Raw genomic sequence first — 17,961 nt, 5'->3', positions numbered from 1 at the left:
TGATTTTTATTTTCAACAATTTTTATAACAGTGTGATCCAAAAGTTTTAATTAAAACAGTAGTCTAGATAAGTAATTTATTATTTATTCAAACTATAAAATAAAAACTACAAAAATGGTGTTAGGAATGAATATCTCAATACAAATTTTAAAACAAAAACAGGTATAAAGTAAGTTATTGTCTTAATTTTTTATCGCCTTTAAAAAAGGGTAGATTAATATAATAATAGAATGTGGTGGACATTCTATTTTGTTTCAAATTAATTAATGACTACTGTTAAAAGATCTAATAGAATATAAAAATATAAAGTTGGTATACTTAAGAATTTCTCAGTAAATAAAAATACAAACTATTTGTAGGCTTGTACTTCAGTAGGCTCAGTGCTGTCTCAAGATTATGAAGTTTATTTTAGAGCAAACATATTCTTATATATAATGAGTGAGGCAGTAGTTTTCAACACTTAAAGATAATATTTACAGTTTGTTACAGTAAAAAAATACTGTTAAGAAATAGTTCAATTTTTCTTAGATAAATACAAATATATTTAAAATCCTTTTTGATGGCGGAACAAAATACATACTACAAATTCTATGGTAAAAAATAAAAAGATATTCAATAAATTATGTACAAATTTGAAATGTGGAAAATGGATTTTAATACATTATTTTTATTTTAGCAGTTCGCATAAATAATTTTTTGGGGTTCAGTAACAAAACAGCGCAAAACAATCCTTACTTATATAAGGCGACATTGTCCATCCATGTGTTACAGCATTATATATTAGCAATTATTAACACTACCACGTTTTCTTAGTATGTGATAATAACAGATTATTATAAAAAATTATAAGAGTATAATGAAGTCGTTAGTGACTAGTATAGTTTGCAGTTGCTATATTTATAGTGTATACGCTTAATTTTTGTGGCACTGATGAACAGTAGATATTTTCTCATTCAGTGGCACTATTTAATAAATCATTATTTTTTTGTTTAACAAATTATATCAATGGCCAATTCTATTGTAAAGTAAGAGCTATCTATATATTCCCACCCAATAATTATATTAAAAAGATTGATGAGAGTTGACAAGCATAATATGTTTATGTGTCACATATTCAATAATAAATTTATAAATATTGCTGTATCTTGTTTATGATTATATTTTTCAATATGTTTTACAATAAAATACTTCATCATCATCATTATATCAGTCTTTAACTGTCCACGGCTGAACATAAGCCTCCTCTTTGGGGGTTTATGCCATAGTCGCTACGCTTGGTAACCATAGTTAGGTTTTGGAGATGTTTTAAGTATGCTGTTGCCCATCTCCTCCCCTTCCCTTAGTTGCCTCTTACGACACCTACAGAAAAAGAAGGAGTGGCCTATTCTATGCCAGGACCATAGGGCATATATGTAATAAAATATTGATTACATTAAAAATTGCTTCTAAAAAATGTAATGTAATACACTGAACTTCCTGTTTTCAGGTAGTTTTTATTGTTTTGCTAGTAGGGTTCATGAAATCAAATTTTACATTATTAATACTCTTTATTAGATGACCTTGGTGGTAAGGCACATTGTTTAAATGTATAATCTACTTTTCAGTTGGGATAATTTAAAAAATAACCTTTTAAATTGGCTCCAGTCTAGGTGTCACAACTGCAATATATAAACTAGGATACCTAGTTTAAGATATAACCACTGGTGATTATCTGGTTATTATTTAGTTTTTACTTTCACTGGGTCAGGACACTGACACCAAGGTGTTACAGATTTGTTACATAATAGCTCTACATTAAGTACTGTGATGGGCAAACTATCAATTGTCACATTATGTCTACTCCACAGCTTATATGCGACATCATGGAGTCCTGTGACTCTGTCACGGCGGCGCGTAACCTCTCGTTGGTTGTAGCATTTACGCATATCGCGCCGACGGTATGTTTTGTCATGTATATGCCTGTAAAATAGCAGATGAATTTAAAAGTTGAAAGGCTACGCTAATATATAATGCAGTATTACTTTTATTATTAGTAGTACATTCTTTTGGGCATTTTCAAGAAACCCTTAGTGAATGCTTGTGACTGTAGAAATATAAGAATACAATTTTGATAACTTGTTATTTCAAGAGATCTAGTAATGGCTTAAAACCTATAATGTGTAAAAATCAAAAGTTTCTGAGCTAGTAATCTTTGCTATGCATTGGGAAACCAACTACCAGTTAGTGTTTATTTTATATGTAGAGAGAATAAGTCATTACACTGTATTCAACCTTTAAAATTCTTATTAATTTTTAAATGTTAAAGTAACTGCAGTAAGTAAAAAGTATATTATATACTTAAAATAGATATCTAACAAAAAGATAGAATTTTACTCACTTAAAAGTATTTTCAGGTCCAGTTGCAATATTTTCTGGTCTTTTTACAGTCAATCCAGCATCTTTTAATCTCACATAAAACTCATCATCTTCCAATCCCCATCCCCAATAATTATTTGACATACCCTTGACTAATTCATAATGTTCATTTTTTACTAATAAAATACCCCCTATAAATGTATCATAGTGGTATTTTGGATGAGTCTTTGGTGAAGATATGTGGTAAGGACCATCTTCAGGATAATCATACTTTAAATCATCATTTATTGGTAATAAGTCAACATCATGCATTGCAATGTAATCGAAATCATTCTTTGTGAAGAGGAAACCAACATTTATAAGTGAAGCTCTGTTGAATCGATTGCTGTCTTTTTGCTGAATAACGAATATATGAAAAGGTATTTTCTGCTTGTTTAAAAAGCTGTACATATGCGGCACGAACTCCAGTAATTCTTCGAAACGATCTCTAAATGGCACTAATACCGCTAAGTGCTTTTTGTGTAATTTATTTAAAACTTTTTCATATTTCGCGGGTTTAGGCAAAGCTGGCAAATCTGCGAAAAATATAGACAGAATAGGATCATTATAGCATTGATTAATGAAAGAAAATAATAAATACTTATTTAAAGCTTCTGTATTCTATTCCTTACCAGAATGAATTGGAAAAGATGCTAAATAGCAACCTATAATTAATGTTGCTACTAAACATATCATGAGACATTTTGAGCAAGTGAGTCGGTTACCCATTGAATTTATGTCCTTAATATTAATGTTATGTCACGTAATTACGTTATAATGCTGTATTATCATTATTTTTGATAAAATAGGATTAAACAAGAAGGTAAAAATAAACATAAGATTGCTGTTAATGAAAATTGACAACAAATTACAATGACATATGATATGACTGACATCTAAAAGTATTAGTTGTCACTGTCAAAATAGTAAGCTGTCAATCAGTTGTCCGTTTTTATAGACGCGGTAAATGATTAACACAAAGTACTTTACATAGACATATTTTGTTTATAAGCTAATATTGGGGTTTTATTCTTAAAAATGCAAGTATATATTATCGGATTCTACTACTATATTCTATATGATTTCGATTTATTAAATTGGTACCGCGTTTGCGGTTTTTATGAAAGTAGGTAGATTATTTCAAAGTTTTATACTATCAATAATTTGAATTACCTCAATGGTGCTTCTTAACAGGTAGGTTTTAAGATGAACATGATCAAGACTAAAATCATGTCTAACGTCCATAATCTATACCGGTTACGATTGAGAACAATACGCTCGAAGATGTCGATGAGTACATATGTATATCTAGGACAAGTTCTCCGAATGGATAAGTCTAATTTCGACCTAGTGGTCAACTGACGAATCCAACTCAGCTGGGCAGCATTCGGAAAACTATGCTCCTTTTTGCATCCAAAATACCTCAAAGTTTAAAGACGTAGACTTTTAACCAGTGCGTGTTGCTAGTGATGACTTATGGAACCGAAACATGGTTTTACACGATGCAAAAGTTTCAAATTACTCAGCGGGCTATGGATAGATATAGGATCGAAGTTTCTTTGCATGATAGAATCCGAAACGAGGATATCCGTAATAGAATCAAAGTAACTGACATAGCCCAAAAGATAAGCAAGCTGAAGTGGCAATGGCCTGGTCACATAGAAGAACCGACAACCGATGGGGAAGAAAGGTTCTAAACAACTTTCCCTAAAGAGCGGAGAGGAGTGGCGACCCCGTACGGGCAAATGCAGTGTAGGACGACCCCTCACTAGATAAAGTGACGACCTCAAATGCATTGCAGGGAGTCAGTGGATGCAGGTGGCTCGGGACTGTTCCTTATTGCAGTCTATGGAGGAGGTCTATGTTTAGCAGTGGACGGATAATGGCTGAAATGATGATGATGAAGAAAGTTTACGATTTTTTTTTTTTGGTAATTTTGACTATAAAATACAAAAAGAAAAAAGAGATTGGCTGACCTACAAGCACAGCTAGTTAGGAAGGTATTAATTATCGTTAAACGTGATCGGTACCAAGTTTAGTTGTTGTTATTAAGCTAAATTTGTTTGAATTGCTAATTAGTCGTTGCTGAATGGTCCCCAAGCACGCTATATGAGGTCACGAAATCTAAGCGGCTAATTATCGTAACGTTATTGTAATTCGTTATTGTTTTATTGTTATATAGTTATTGGTCGAGTGTAGTGTTATGGGATCATTATTTCATAAGGCTACGTGACTGAGAGGTACTTAATTAAGTATAGGTGTACTGGGTTAAAAGGCACTTTGCTTGTTTCAATATTTAAAAAAATGTATGAACATTTAATTATATATTAAGTTATTTGTTGATATGTTTGTCATTCGTATCATAAAATTGTAATTTTGCCCTGCGGTTTTTTAAAAAGTTTATCTACCTGGGTAGTATGGGGTTCTGAGGCCTGTTTAGACGAGCAGCAGGGAACAAACAGACACATAGTGTTATTACAGTATAAGTAATAGTACTAAATGTACAGTATGGACACTCCCTGCCGCCCATTGCGATCTGACCTCACTCCTTCCCAAATACGCGTTAGTTATCATAATCTAATGGATGTCACTACTAGTCTACGCTTCAGTAGCCGCCGACATCAGAGAAGGATAGATGTTATAATATTTGCAAGGTATGAAAACGAGATGTAGCTAGTTATTGAAAATTTAAAGTTCGAAATCGACTATTATTGCGTCGCATTGACTTTGTACTTTTTTGGAAGCGATCATTTAGACAACTAAGAAAATAATAAATTAGTCCACCTAATTAAAAATGATAACTATGTCTTATACACATAAAAATATTATGTACCTCCCAGAATATACTGTGACACCTGTGATTATTTATACACTGTTATTACTAAGAACAAGTTACCCGGTAATTTACAGCCCTTTATAATAAATAAAATTCATACTAGTGAATAGTAACAGTGATTTACTAAGACAAACTGAAATATTGGTAATAATCTAATTTTAGTTCATATCAGTAACAATATTGTGACTAAATATATGTAAAATAATCTTATTGAAACATTGGTACGAAAATAATTTGTAGTGTTCATTGAAGTACACTTTTGTTATTTTTTTTTCTATAGATTCGACTAATTGTTTTACAGTGCGTTGCTTTTTTGAAGTCACAACTTCCATTTACATTGTACAATATATGGAAGCGTGTATTTATTCCCGCGTCAATTCTAACTACGCATACATTGTCACATGCACATAGATTACTTGTTTCTGTAGTTGTGACAATCACAGCTCATGGCATATTTTATTAAGTGTCCGGGGTGTGGTGTTACTAACCTCATGGTAGATTTTATTAGAATGAACAAAAATACACCTACTCAAATTAAATGTAGTAACATAGAAGATAATTGTCGCGTAATATACACTGTTACTAGTAATTATGTATCTATATTTTAATATATATTTACTAACTCTAAACAATAAGAACAAAATAATCTCTAAGGGATCCCAAAAAGCGACAATGAATTAAAATTTACAACGTCTAAATACTGGCCAGGCTCACGGCACGGAATGTCAACAATAAATATTAATTTAACACACACTAACACACCACTTTGGGTACACAATGCACCACAATTAATCGCCTAAACTTTTTATAACCACCTAATTACATGGTTTGCTCGGACGAGCGCGGTAGAAGTCGACAGCTATTAATACAGTGCCGGGCTGGCTTAAAAATGATGGCGGTCATTTTTACCACATTTTAGGTGTAGTTTAACAAAGAGTTTAACTAATAAATTAGTTTATAGAAATGAATATTAAATACACACACAACATTCCTATATGGAATAGTAAGAGGCATTTTTAAGCGAGTTCCAAAACTCTCAATGTTGAAGTTCTCATTTTCTTTTGCGACTAATGTATGTTAAGCGATTGCGTCGCCAAATCTGAACCGAATTACACAATTCTTTTGGCAATCTATAGGGCTTGTATATCATCATTTTCTTGTCACTTGCCTTTGTTCAATAAAAGTGCAGCCATTTCATTTTTATCTCATTGAAATTGTTTATTTATTGGTATAGTTTTATGTCAACTGTCTGATACCATTGCCTTATTCAATGTTGCCGTAAATAAGTGATATTTCAAATACAATATCTAAATATAACACCTTAAGGTTTTATATTTAGATATTGTATCACTGTGATTGGTCACTAAACAAAATTGTACACGAAGTAGGTACGGGATGGCGCTAGAACCGAGAATTTTGATTTTTCTTGATTATTTTGTAATTCAAGATAATTTGAAGTAATACTTCAAATTGGCGAGTAATTTATTATTTATTTTCTACCAATATAGCAATAAGTTATCATAATTTTTGTCTTTATTCTCTTGTAACGTACAACTATGCAAAAAAAAAAAATTGCAAGAAATATTGCTATTGTGTGGATTATAATTTATTCAGGGAAAGATCTGTTACTTCACATTCATACATAATAAAAACCAATTGACAATTTTGAAATTTTACTTAAAATTGTCTTAAATCATAAAATAATCAACGAAAATCATATGCATTTATTTAGGCACAGCAACAGTAATACAATTCACATTACATTGACTATAATAAGCTAAGTAATTATAACTATTTTTTTTTAATTGTACACCGTTAATTGCTACACACAGCGTTAGCTTATACTAGTTTTAATATTATATACGATAACTATAGAATATAAGAACAATTATATATTAAAATCAGAAATTTCTTTTACCATTTTAAGAAAATAATTTAAACTCTGAGCAAAAATTTCTTGTATAATTTTGTTTATTGACCAATTAAGTCCTCAAGATCGGCAAAATATAAAGGATGCCATGTGCAGTTTACCTATTACTACTATATCTTGCTTTTGTTTTTAGTTTGGTATCAGTTTATTTGCCCTTTTAAGTAATACAAACGTTGTATGATCATGTCAAAGGGCCACAAATGACCGTTTGTATACGAAATCAAACATGGTGGGTTAAAAAGTACTTACGTTCCGTTTCAAGCAGCGATACATCAACGTCTATAAGGAAAGATAAGTCCGCTAAATACCTACTTTCAACGTTGAGTTACGTCTCAGTTAAAAGTAATTAAGAATAAGTAGTTAGACCTCGTAGTTTGGCATTTCTTTGTTTATTTTTCGAAGAATAATTGACGGTTTCGAGTTGGCTGGGAGTAATTAAAGGAATTAACAAACAGAAATAAGTAGGGGAATGCTGGTTAGGTTATTTATATGTAGCCCGGGGCTTCAACTCGTTATAATGAGCGTTTGTTGCTCATCATATTATTTGTGCTATTAGAGTTCCGTAAGTAAAAAGGTAATAACAGGCAAGGCAACTAATGAATAGGGAGCAGCGATGAAGGGTTAATTGCTGAATATCTATTATGTAATGTTCATAGTATTAACGTTTTATTTGAGAAGTACAGAAGGATATTTCGTTATCCATGTAAGATCTTTATGTAAATTGTAGATAGGTCTATACTGGGTTAATAGTACTGAAATCGTGGAAAAATATTATATGATTTCGATTTACGCTCTTTAGGGAAAGTTGTTTAGTTTTATGAACATATCTTGTAGGTGTTATAACTATATATAACTTATGTATAATTATATAGGTACCAATGAATGGTATTTAATGTCGTAGGTACACTGTTTTATTATAACCTACATATAGATAGGTAGATTATAAATGCTGTTATTAACTTAATATTTTAATTTTCCACTACAGTCTATTAGTTTTGCAACTCGTTTTAAAATTAATAAATTCTATTGTTTATCGCTATATCGATTAATAAAAGGACATAATTACTTGTTGACAAGTAAATATAAAATTATAGGCACTTGCATATAATGTAAACATTCTTGTTTCCTGCACAACAAGAAAACAAAAAGTTGCATTTCTGAGGTATACCTAATAATAGATATATAATCATACAGAATATCTATGTATGTTTTTTTTGTATCATTTTGTAGGTAAATATTTATCCAATTATTTAATTAAAAAAATATTTTTTTGTAATGTTTCTATTTACACAATTTTTTTTATTATAGAGGCTAATCAAAGCGATTACATTCTACTTGATGGTAAATAGGTAATGTGGTTCAAACGTGAGGATTGCCATTACAACAATTTATATTGCGTTGATGTTCTTTATAGTCTACAAATGCATTTCTTCACGAATAAGCTAAGTTAAGGTAGGTATGAAGTACTAAGATATGAATCCGCGAATCTTTTAGTGTGCGCAGTCACTCTTCTACTGTGTGGGTATGTTTTTTTTTATGGTTTGCGGTACGGTATTTAAGGCATCCTCGCTATTGGATACGGGTGACGGAATGCCTATACAAGAGGGTACATGGTTGGCGTAATTTAGACACAATATTTGAGGAGCATTAGGAAGGTAAATGAACGGTCGGATACTGCAACAAATGGGCATGTGGTTGGCCTCCGAACCGGCAACCTCTGTTGTTTACCGGTCCCCAATTCGAGGGCGAGAACAGCAATTTTTAACGAAAATATAATATTTAAACTACATATTTTGCCTACTTATGTACTTTCAAAGAATATATTTTCGGCGAGAATTGTTATCAATATTTTGTGATGTTTATGTCAAGATTGGTAGAAAGTAGTTGCTAAACATTCCATAGGTAAGCTAATTTTATCTAAATTCGGATAGGTACCTACTGATATATTTTTTTTATCTATGCATGTGAATCAAATAGCTACATTCCTAATCGTACATTATATTATTATCTGTTATCTTTTTACATATAGATTTGTGAAACATATAACTAATTAAATAAAAATGAAAATAATTTCTAATTTAACCACACACGGAAGTAAAAACAGCAATTACAAAATATTAAATTAATATCGAACACATTAAATGGCAAGAGCGGCGCGCAGCCGCTCGTAAATGCCATGTTTAACAAAATGGCTGTACAGTATTCGATGTTTAAATTAATCGATGTCGATACTAAATACTTAGATACACTAGCCGGCTTCTTCAGTGTTTTTCTACAGCTTAAAGATCTCTTATCCTTAGACTCTCTAAACGTACTTTTTAAATTAAGGGTCCAGGCTGGTCCGCGTTTCTGTAAGATATGCAACCATTTTATTGGATTTGAAAATTTGATATTATGTAGTACCTAGCTAGTTTATGATATCTATCGATGTCGATATTTTGGATAGAAGCATATTACAAATAGTTGTAATTACAATACTATGAATAAGTATTTAGTTATTTTATTGTGTTGTACTGTTCTATCTATGCAACCAATTAGGTGTTTGCTTAGATTCATTTTCCAGTTTCGTCAATATAAGGACAGTGCCGACTTTTATAACATAGTGATTATGTTTAATGTTTCTTCTCCTTAATTAAAAAAAATATTAGTAATAAATATATTTAAGATTGATAAAGTTCATAAAGAACACTTTTATAAATATTTAAATTATATGCCTGCAGCTATAAAGATTTAAGCTGGTAATTAATTAAATTTTATTATTACTTACAAAGACTAATGTTAATGCTGTCTGCGCCCTTTTTCAACGCAATTAAGATAAAGCTATTTGGCGCTCGTGTTCATTTGTACTGACAAAGAGAGTCTTTACTGAATGGTAGATAAGGGCACCTTGGTGCGGTTATATTAACATAATCAATTTGTCCTACCGTAGTTAATGTTTAAACCAACTTTATTCCCTTCCAGCCACATTATTCTTATGACTCTGAATAAAACGTCTATATAAGTAGTGCAGTTTTGTATTATTTTATTTATGATCTAGAGGGATATGAAATTTTATTTAAATATAAGCACATTTTTTATGAAATAATAATAATAAACTCTTTATTGCGCTCAGTAGATATGTATACAAGGAGTATTTATACAGAATGTGCATATACAAAAGGCGAGCTTATCGCTAAAAGCAATCTCTTACAGACAACCTGAAATTAAAAATGGCAAACAATGTAACGGTCCTTGATAGGTGGGATACCCTTTAAACTAATACAACATGAGTAAGTAATATGTAGTATAAGTATTATATATTTGTAGTAAGTAATATATAAATATGTAATAAATAAGATGGCTCCTATACCTACCGGTTTAAAAAGGGCCATCCCTTCCTTCCCCGAGGGTGTCATAAAAGGCGACTAAGGAAACTTATTGGTCGAGGGATGAACAGCAGTGTTCCTCTTAACAAATAACTTAAGCATCTTAACATCACCATAAGTAAACTGCGGTTACCAATTCGTTAGCCAAGCGTGGCAACTACTGACAAAATCCCGCCAATGGTAAACTGCCATAAGGAATGCAAACTGTGTAGTCGTATCAGCCGTTAACTGTCCACTGCTGAACATAGGTCTCCCACATAAATGGGAGTTTTGCCAATAATTGGTATGCTTTGTGGGCGGGTTGGAAACCGCAATAAGGCTTTGCAGATGTTTTAAGAGCGACGCTGCTGGCCATTCTTCGATCATTAAGCTCCCTTAGTCGTCTCTTACGAAATCCACAGGAAAGGAAGGGGTGGTTCATTTTTTTTCCGGGACTACATGGTGAAAATTAAGTAGGTGAGTGTTAAATTTTTCTTTTTTATTCCATCGCTGGATACAGCCGACACTTTTTCGGTAAATAGATACCTATAAAGTATCTACATTGCAGCTAGTAAGAAAGTACTGAAAATTTATAAATCTTTGCTATATAGGGTCGACATTTTGGCGTACTCAAATAAAATATTCATAATAAGAATCCATTATTTAAATTATGTAGATATATTATGTATTTTTTGGATTTTAAATTTTATTTCGGCAATGTATTAATAATATATTAGACACAATTATATAGCTTTAAGTAGGGATACACTTATTAGTCCTCATATCGATAGATAATTATGACCTAAACAGGAGTCGAGCTCATACTGTTAATGTAGGACCGCCCGCGTCGCCCACACACCGCCATTGTTCCTGAGTCTAATTTTTATGATTGATTCCTAGTGATGTAACGATTTAATGATTTTATCGATATGATTGTTGTTTCGATCCACGTAAGCAGATTTGAGATTTTTAATCGATTATGAATATTGTTAGTTGAGTTGACTTGACTTGACTATACTTAGGCAAGTAGGCGTTCCCTTTTTTGATAAAAGCTTCATGAGAGTTTATTAGGTGCCTATTGTTATCTGTAAAAAAATAGATATTATGTCATGCACTTATTAGATACTAATCTAACAGTGCTCTGTCTACTTCCGAGGCAGAAGTTTTTTCTTCTACTCAACGAGTAAAACATGCAACGCGAAACTAAAAGTTAATCTTATTGTCTTTCTCATATATGGAGAAAAGTAAGACTTTTAATAACTGTGTAAGTGTAATTACATCACTATACAGTCAATCAACAGGAATCGAACCGGCACGACACGAGCCATTAATTCAACACGACACTTTTACAACAGTAATGTACTGTTTTGTACTCCATTACCGCATGCGGTAGGTTAGACAAGTAATATTTATTTGTCCACCACAATCAGCACGATTATGGTGGACAAATAATATCGATGGATTTATTGTTCTGTCTAATAAAATAACATTAACTAGTACTACTACTCGTGTGAGAGTGGAACATACTAAATTCGAGAGGTTTTGTGATAATAATTTTTAAATATTCCAAACTTGAATTCCAAATTCCAAAGGAATAACAGCTGAGTCCTCAGGAATGGCAACGCATGGGGGGTATCATTGGGCGAAACAGTATACTCTGTTATGTCCATGGTACTGCTCATATCTATAGGCGACGGTTACCACTTTTCATCAGGTAGGCCGTCAGCTTGTTTGCCGTTCTAAGTTGAATAAAAAAAAACTTGAATTTGAAAAGTTCAGTTGTTTGACTGAGATTCGATGTTAGAATATCCGGACTGCAGTCAAGTGCTACTTTTCACAATATTAACGATATATAATATTGTGACTAGCCGTTTATATACAAAAACACTTATATCTATGTAGGCAGCCAGCTTCTAAAACTACTTAGATATCTAGATAGTAATTATTTATATTTGTTTACATAACTTTATTTCCAAACATACTTGAATTAACATTCAATTACTACAACTTATTGTGAGCCTTCAGTAATGCATTAAAATTTTCTATGTATATAGATTTTCTTGTGAGGTAGACAAAGAGACCAAGTTTTAAGGTATTGAAAGTATTATTTTTCTTTTCACAAGGTGTATGGACAGTATCGTATACGAGTATTGATATATATATATTCTTTGTTATTTCTTATTACCTACCTATATTTTTAAGCTTCGCATGCCCATAAAATAATAATTATTAAGAATCATTACTTAGATATAACCTTATTTTAGAATCATTCCATGACATATATATTTATTGTCGGCATCGAAAACATGCAATTACAACTTCTTATAATTTAAACCTACTTATAAACTGTCGGCAACAAATACTAAACAATTAGGTATCCAAACACGCCCGCCCCGCCAGTTTGAACCAAACCTCTATTCAGTTATTCAAATGAAGTCACGCCTGTGCCAGATCAGGCGATAATGTGCGAGTCGGTAATCTTGTGAAATGTGTAATTCCTAAGGTCTTTGCTTTTGTTTATACAGGCTACCATTGATCACGTTTTTTTATGTGTATTGAGGTAGAGTTTGATTTAATATGAACTACTAGTAACGCCCTCTAGCTTCGTATGTGTGTAAATTGTGTCTACCAACTTTCCTTAAAAAAATCCTTAATTAATAGTATAGGTAACCCGAATATTAGTAGTTTAAAAGAAACGAACGAGAAACAGATAGACGTGGATATTAAATTTGTTGTATGATATTTAGAAATCATATTTATTATGATACTATGTTTTCAATATTCTTTAATGATTTATTTAAAAAGTGGTCTGATAGTTAATTATGTTTATAAATTTTTCGCTTTTTACTACAACTTCATATGTTGCTTTTAAAATCTCCAATTATTGTTTTGCCTACAAGATTATTTTTTTAATTTGTTATTAGAGCATTTACAGCTCTGTTTAAATTATTACTAAAAATAAAATTGTTTGTTTTATAAAAGTGACAATTAATTAAGTAAGATCAATTTTATATGCACCTTGACATAACAAACAAACTGTCCGCCTACATGATAAAAAATAAAAACTGTTGTCTATAGACATGAATAACAACTATTGATATCATAGAATATTCTATGATACCAATGCTAACCTTCATGTTATATCATCTTTGAGGATATTATGCCTTGTAATTTTATTGCCATATCCTAGTGCTCAAACAGAAACGCAGCCACTACTTGGTGGCAGAAACACGAGTAGGACAGAGGTCGGTACCCCAGCTGATGACTTTGTACAAAGTTATAAAATTTTTAATTTTTATATTATTTTTGTATATTATATTTGATTTGGTTGTTATAATTTCCTATTACTTGGCATAAAATAAATTGAATCGTTTTTTTATCAATTTTAGTAAATTTATCGTTGAATTTTATCATAACTTTTCATGACTGTGATATTAATTATTGTAATGCCTAATTTTAACAATACATAATAATTAGATTTATATTTATTGAATTGATGATCGATATTGTATTTAATGGTTTTGGTGAGGGGTTTTGTAATATTTGTATGCTCAATAACGGCGGAACATAGCGATCTTAATTTTGTATATAGGTACCTAATATCATGTAATGCAATCAACTTATGTTTGTACAAATAAATGATTGACTTAACTATAATTTTTAGTATACAACTATATAATGTGTATAGAAGACTTAATGCAAAAAGCATTCTCTTCCAGTCAACTTTAACCTTAGTATTCACTGAGTTATCTCTGTGATGTTGTTGAGTTTCCATGATCAATTTATACGATCAATTGGTTTGTCTACCACTGTGACGGAGCGGTGATTTTCAAGTCGGTCGGCACTTTGTTCTATGTGTTTACGTGTAATACCTTTACGGGCAGGCACAAAAGGACTAATTATTAAAAACTTTTATATCTATACAAGTATTTCTTGCTTCTTCTATTTTCATAACTCATGCATACAAGCTGGTTTTAAGAACTCTTGTCTATCGTTTTTTCTTCTTTAACAACATTAATTGAAGTTTTACGATTAGAAACATTCTCGCTGAAAAAATGTTTTATTTCTAGATCTCGTTTAAATTATCCCCGTGTAGAGTTAGAGTAAGAATATGTACAGTGTATACCTATTAATTTCATCCCTTGTATATTGTAGAAAGTAATTAAATATGATATAGATAGAATGGGCTATTCCTTTCTTTCTCGTGGGTGTCGTAAAAGGTGATTAAGAGAACTTAATGGTCGAAGGATGAGCAGCAGCGTCTCTCTTAAAACATTACCGAAGTCTAACTACGGTTGTCTATCCGGCTGGCAAGCGTGGAATTACTGGTAAACCCCCCCCCCCCCTATAGGGGAGGCCTATGTTCAGCAGTGGACAGTTAACGGATGATATGATGATAGTTATGAATAAATACATTAGTGCAAAAGAAGAAAAACATGAAAATAATTCTACAAGTATCAAGTTACCTATTTGTTTTCGAATAAGTCTACTGTTGTTTATAGCAGATGGCCTTAACAGCTACAACGGCCGTGAAGTTACCTGATTAGCGTGACAATAATTCATTATATGTATTTGTTCGTCTCTTATTGCAAAAAAATGGTACTATATTACCATTAATAAGTTGGAATTAAAAATTTCATCAAAATGAGAGCAAAAAAAAAAAATCAATCTCAAAGCATTATCCTATAATATTTAAAATAATTTTTAATCAAATAGATTACACAAATTTTAATGAAATGCAAAGGTAGCTATTATTAAGTACCTCATCTAGAATATTTTACAATTTAGAATGTAGTTACTTTTTTACCTTTAAATTTAGAGGCAAGCAATAAAAATTTTAAATCGAATAGTTACTTAATTTATGACACCTGCTTGGGCCCTTGGGCATATGTTTCTACCTACCCACCTATCATAGAGAAAGATTATTTAGTAAAGATATCGAGAATCTGTAAAAAAAATACACAAGTGTGAACAGATACGCACCATTATGTGTTCTGTACCTTGTTTGTAGAATAACGATGCAGTTTTAGGGTTTTGAGGTATTTTTTATCCATCAGTTAATCTCATGGAGAAATCTCTCTAATTTAAATTTGAGAAACACTAATTTGCTATTTCTTGCTTAGTAAATGTTTAGGTACCAACCTATTTCTATTTATATTAATGTGGTACCTATCAAGTTCTGTGTAAGTTGCAGGTTAGATTATACATATCTACTTCTATCGACTGCACTCGCATAGGTAGACAATTTAATTTAAACTAAAATTCTGTGACTTTATTGGTACAGTCAGTAGTTTTGTTTAGAGCTTCTTTGGGACCGAGATTGAGAAATAGGTTGCCTTTATGGCGAAAGGAATGGCCAGCCTAAAGATAGTGTTACAAAGTCCTGCTATATCTAGACTTACAAATATTTTAAAACGATATATAGAAATTAAAAAGACTATACGATACGGATCAGATTTTTATTACATTTTCGATATAATTTATTTATACTATGTTATTATATGTTTATTTTAGTTATTTTTAGTTTATAATAGAAGTTAAAAGTCTCCTTTATTATTTAATATTATCTAAATAATAATGAAGTAAGAGATATTGATAACGAAACTTATTTTTTTATTTTAGGTGGTAATTCTGCAAATTCGGTATGATGTCTTTGTTACTTAGAGTAGATTTAAAATAATTTTGATTGTAGGAAAGTGTTATTTCAGTTTATTTTTATCAATTAAGTTTGTAAAAACAAAATATTTTTTAATATACCTAATAATAATGTTTGCCACAATGGAATCACTATACATATAGGTTACTTAATCGTGTTTAATTAAACTACTTAACTTATATCATTGTATTAGGTACTCAGGTTATTTGTAAGTTGGTCTATATGTAATACAAAAATATATTACACATGTATTTTTTTTAATTAAACGTTAAATAATAATTTATAATATTTTTATAGAGTATTAAGATAGGTAGTAGATATTGATAAGTAGATATGTATGTATTTAATCTATCTAAATAGGAAGATAAATAAATAAAATTATTGCTGTAGTAGGTAATTTAAAAGTTTTTTTAGTCATTCATACAGTACAATGTAAGCAAATAGTCAAAGAGAGTTACCTAATGCATCCAGATACTAGGTACATTTAGTATTAGTGTATTGTGGGTTATTATTTTCTCAAACTTTATCTATTGTGCCCGATCCGACCCGATAATTTAGCTGTTTTAGGCAAAAAGGTATTTTGCTGCCCTTTTTAAAAAATCTTCAATTGTTTCTACTTTCATTTTTTCTACTCTGGGCATTCGCCTGGTTTGCAGTCATAGATTGGATCCAGAATATCAGGCATATGAGGATCTAGATAGCTAGAGAGTAAGGTATTTATTTACTGTAATTATTTGTTTAGAATTATGATACACGTAATGTAAAAATTATCTTAATATGTAAAATCTCTGTGGGTATATCACGATATTTGTTAACGCTACTCTCCAAAACTACTCAAAAGATTTTAATGAAGTTTTATAAAAGGGCTTTATTCGCTTCAACTTGAGAGATAGGAAAGTTGGCAGGCAGCGGTCGAGGGTAAAACACCTTTTGCCGGGTTAGCTAATCACTTTATAAAGTTTAGAATAATATAATATTAAAAATATATTGTAAAAGCAACGATAAATTTAATAATAACATTGTTATAAGCAAAACACTAAAACAAAAATCAATTAGTTTCATATTTAGATGGCGGCCAATAACAATTTTAATTAAAAAATCAAACTATTTACCAAACACTGTTTAGTTTATAATGGCGTAAAATTTGCGTGAAATTTAAATCTTATCGGTTTTCATTAAAAATTATATCAACGCCATAAAGTAGTCGTATGGTAACAATAATTTTAATATCAACAAAATAGGCAGTTATAGAAATTGGTACGCGAGAACAAGTCCGATACCCGTTTGTACGGAATAATTTATTTTCACCGACGGAATCTCTGGGAATTTATAACGTAGGTGTCTACAGCACGACATTTCAGCCAATAAAGCATCACAGTCAATTAAAAAGTATTACAGTCCAAATACGGAGGACGAGTGGTACGCACGGGCACCGTGCGTATGGCACGCTAAAAACAAGCAAACCAAGGTATACCAACCTACCCAATCGGTGCCTTAATTGAATCACATCCAACAAAATTCAAAAGCACGAACATCCCCATCATCGCGGACAAATGTGATGTAAAACCCCATTTGACTGGTTAAATCACAAGTTCTTAACTCAAACCGCCCACTCGGAAAGCCTTCGAAATTCAAATAACACCTCTACACGCCTTTCGGCCAATAGCAAAGCAGATAACGGAATAAAGAGTGCATGTAGAAACACCCATCGGATTAAGTCGACCAATCGGCTCACAGCCGTCCATGTTCGTTATTTTTTTTTCCCACTGGTCGGGTAGAAATTGAATGTGGAGGGCTCATT

At 31.4% G+C, this 17,961-nt stretch overlaps 1 protein-coding gene across 1 annotated transcript; it reads right to left on the bottom strand.

Annotated features, from left to right (window-relative positions):
• Nucleotides 1-271: 271 nt before the first annotated feature.
• LOC113514314 (beta-1,4-galactosyltransferase 7) lies at nucleotides 272-3,273 on the bottom strand. Its single transcript, XM_026898367.3, has 3 exons — nucleotides 3,027-3,273; nucleotides 2,378-2,930; nucleotides 272-1,959 (listed from the first exon to the last, which is right to left on the bottom strand). The coding sequence occupies exons 1-3, from the start codon at nucleotides 3,121-3,123 to the stop codon at nucleotides 1,719-1,721; spliced, it is 891 nt and encodes a 296-aa protein (XP_026754168.2). The 5' UTR covers nucleotides 3,124-3,273; the 3' UTR covers nucleotides 272-1,718.
• Between the last annotated feature and the right edge of the window lie 14,688 nt (nucleotides 3,274-17,961).

The sequence above is a fragment of the Galleria mellonella genome, unplaced genomic scaffold (assembly GCF_026898425.1).
Source record: "Galleria mellonella isolate WM207_F2 unplaced genomic scaffold, CSIRO_AGI_GalMel_v1 utg270, whole genome shotgun sequence".
In the NCBI taxonomy this organism is placed as follows: Eukaryota; Metazoa; Arthropoda; class Insecta; order Lepidoptera; family Pyralidae; genus Galleria; species Galleria mellonella.
The sequence above is the reverse complement of the archived record's forward strand: the minus strand, read 5'-3'. Positions and strand labels throughout refer to the sequence as shown.

Coding starts and splice junctions, on each gene's coding strand:
- LOC113514314 (XM_026898367.3), bottom strand. CDS start 3,123: ATGGGTAACCGACTCACTTGCTCAAAATGTCTCATGATATGTTTAGTA. Junction 2,931..3,026: donor ATCTTTTCCAATTCATTCTG/GTAAGGAATAGA, acceptor TATTTTTCGCAG/ATTTGCCAGCTTTGCCTAAA. Junction 1,960..2,377: donor GGACCTGAAAATACTTTTAA/GTGAGTAAAATT, acceptor GCTATTTTACAG/GCATATACATGACAAAACAT.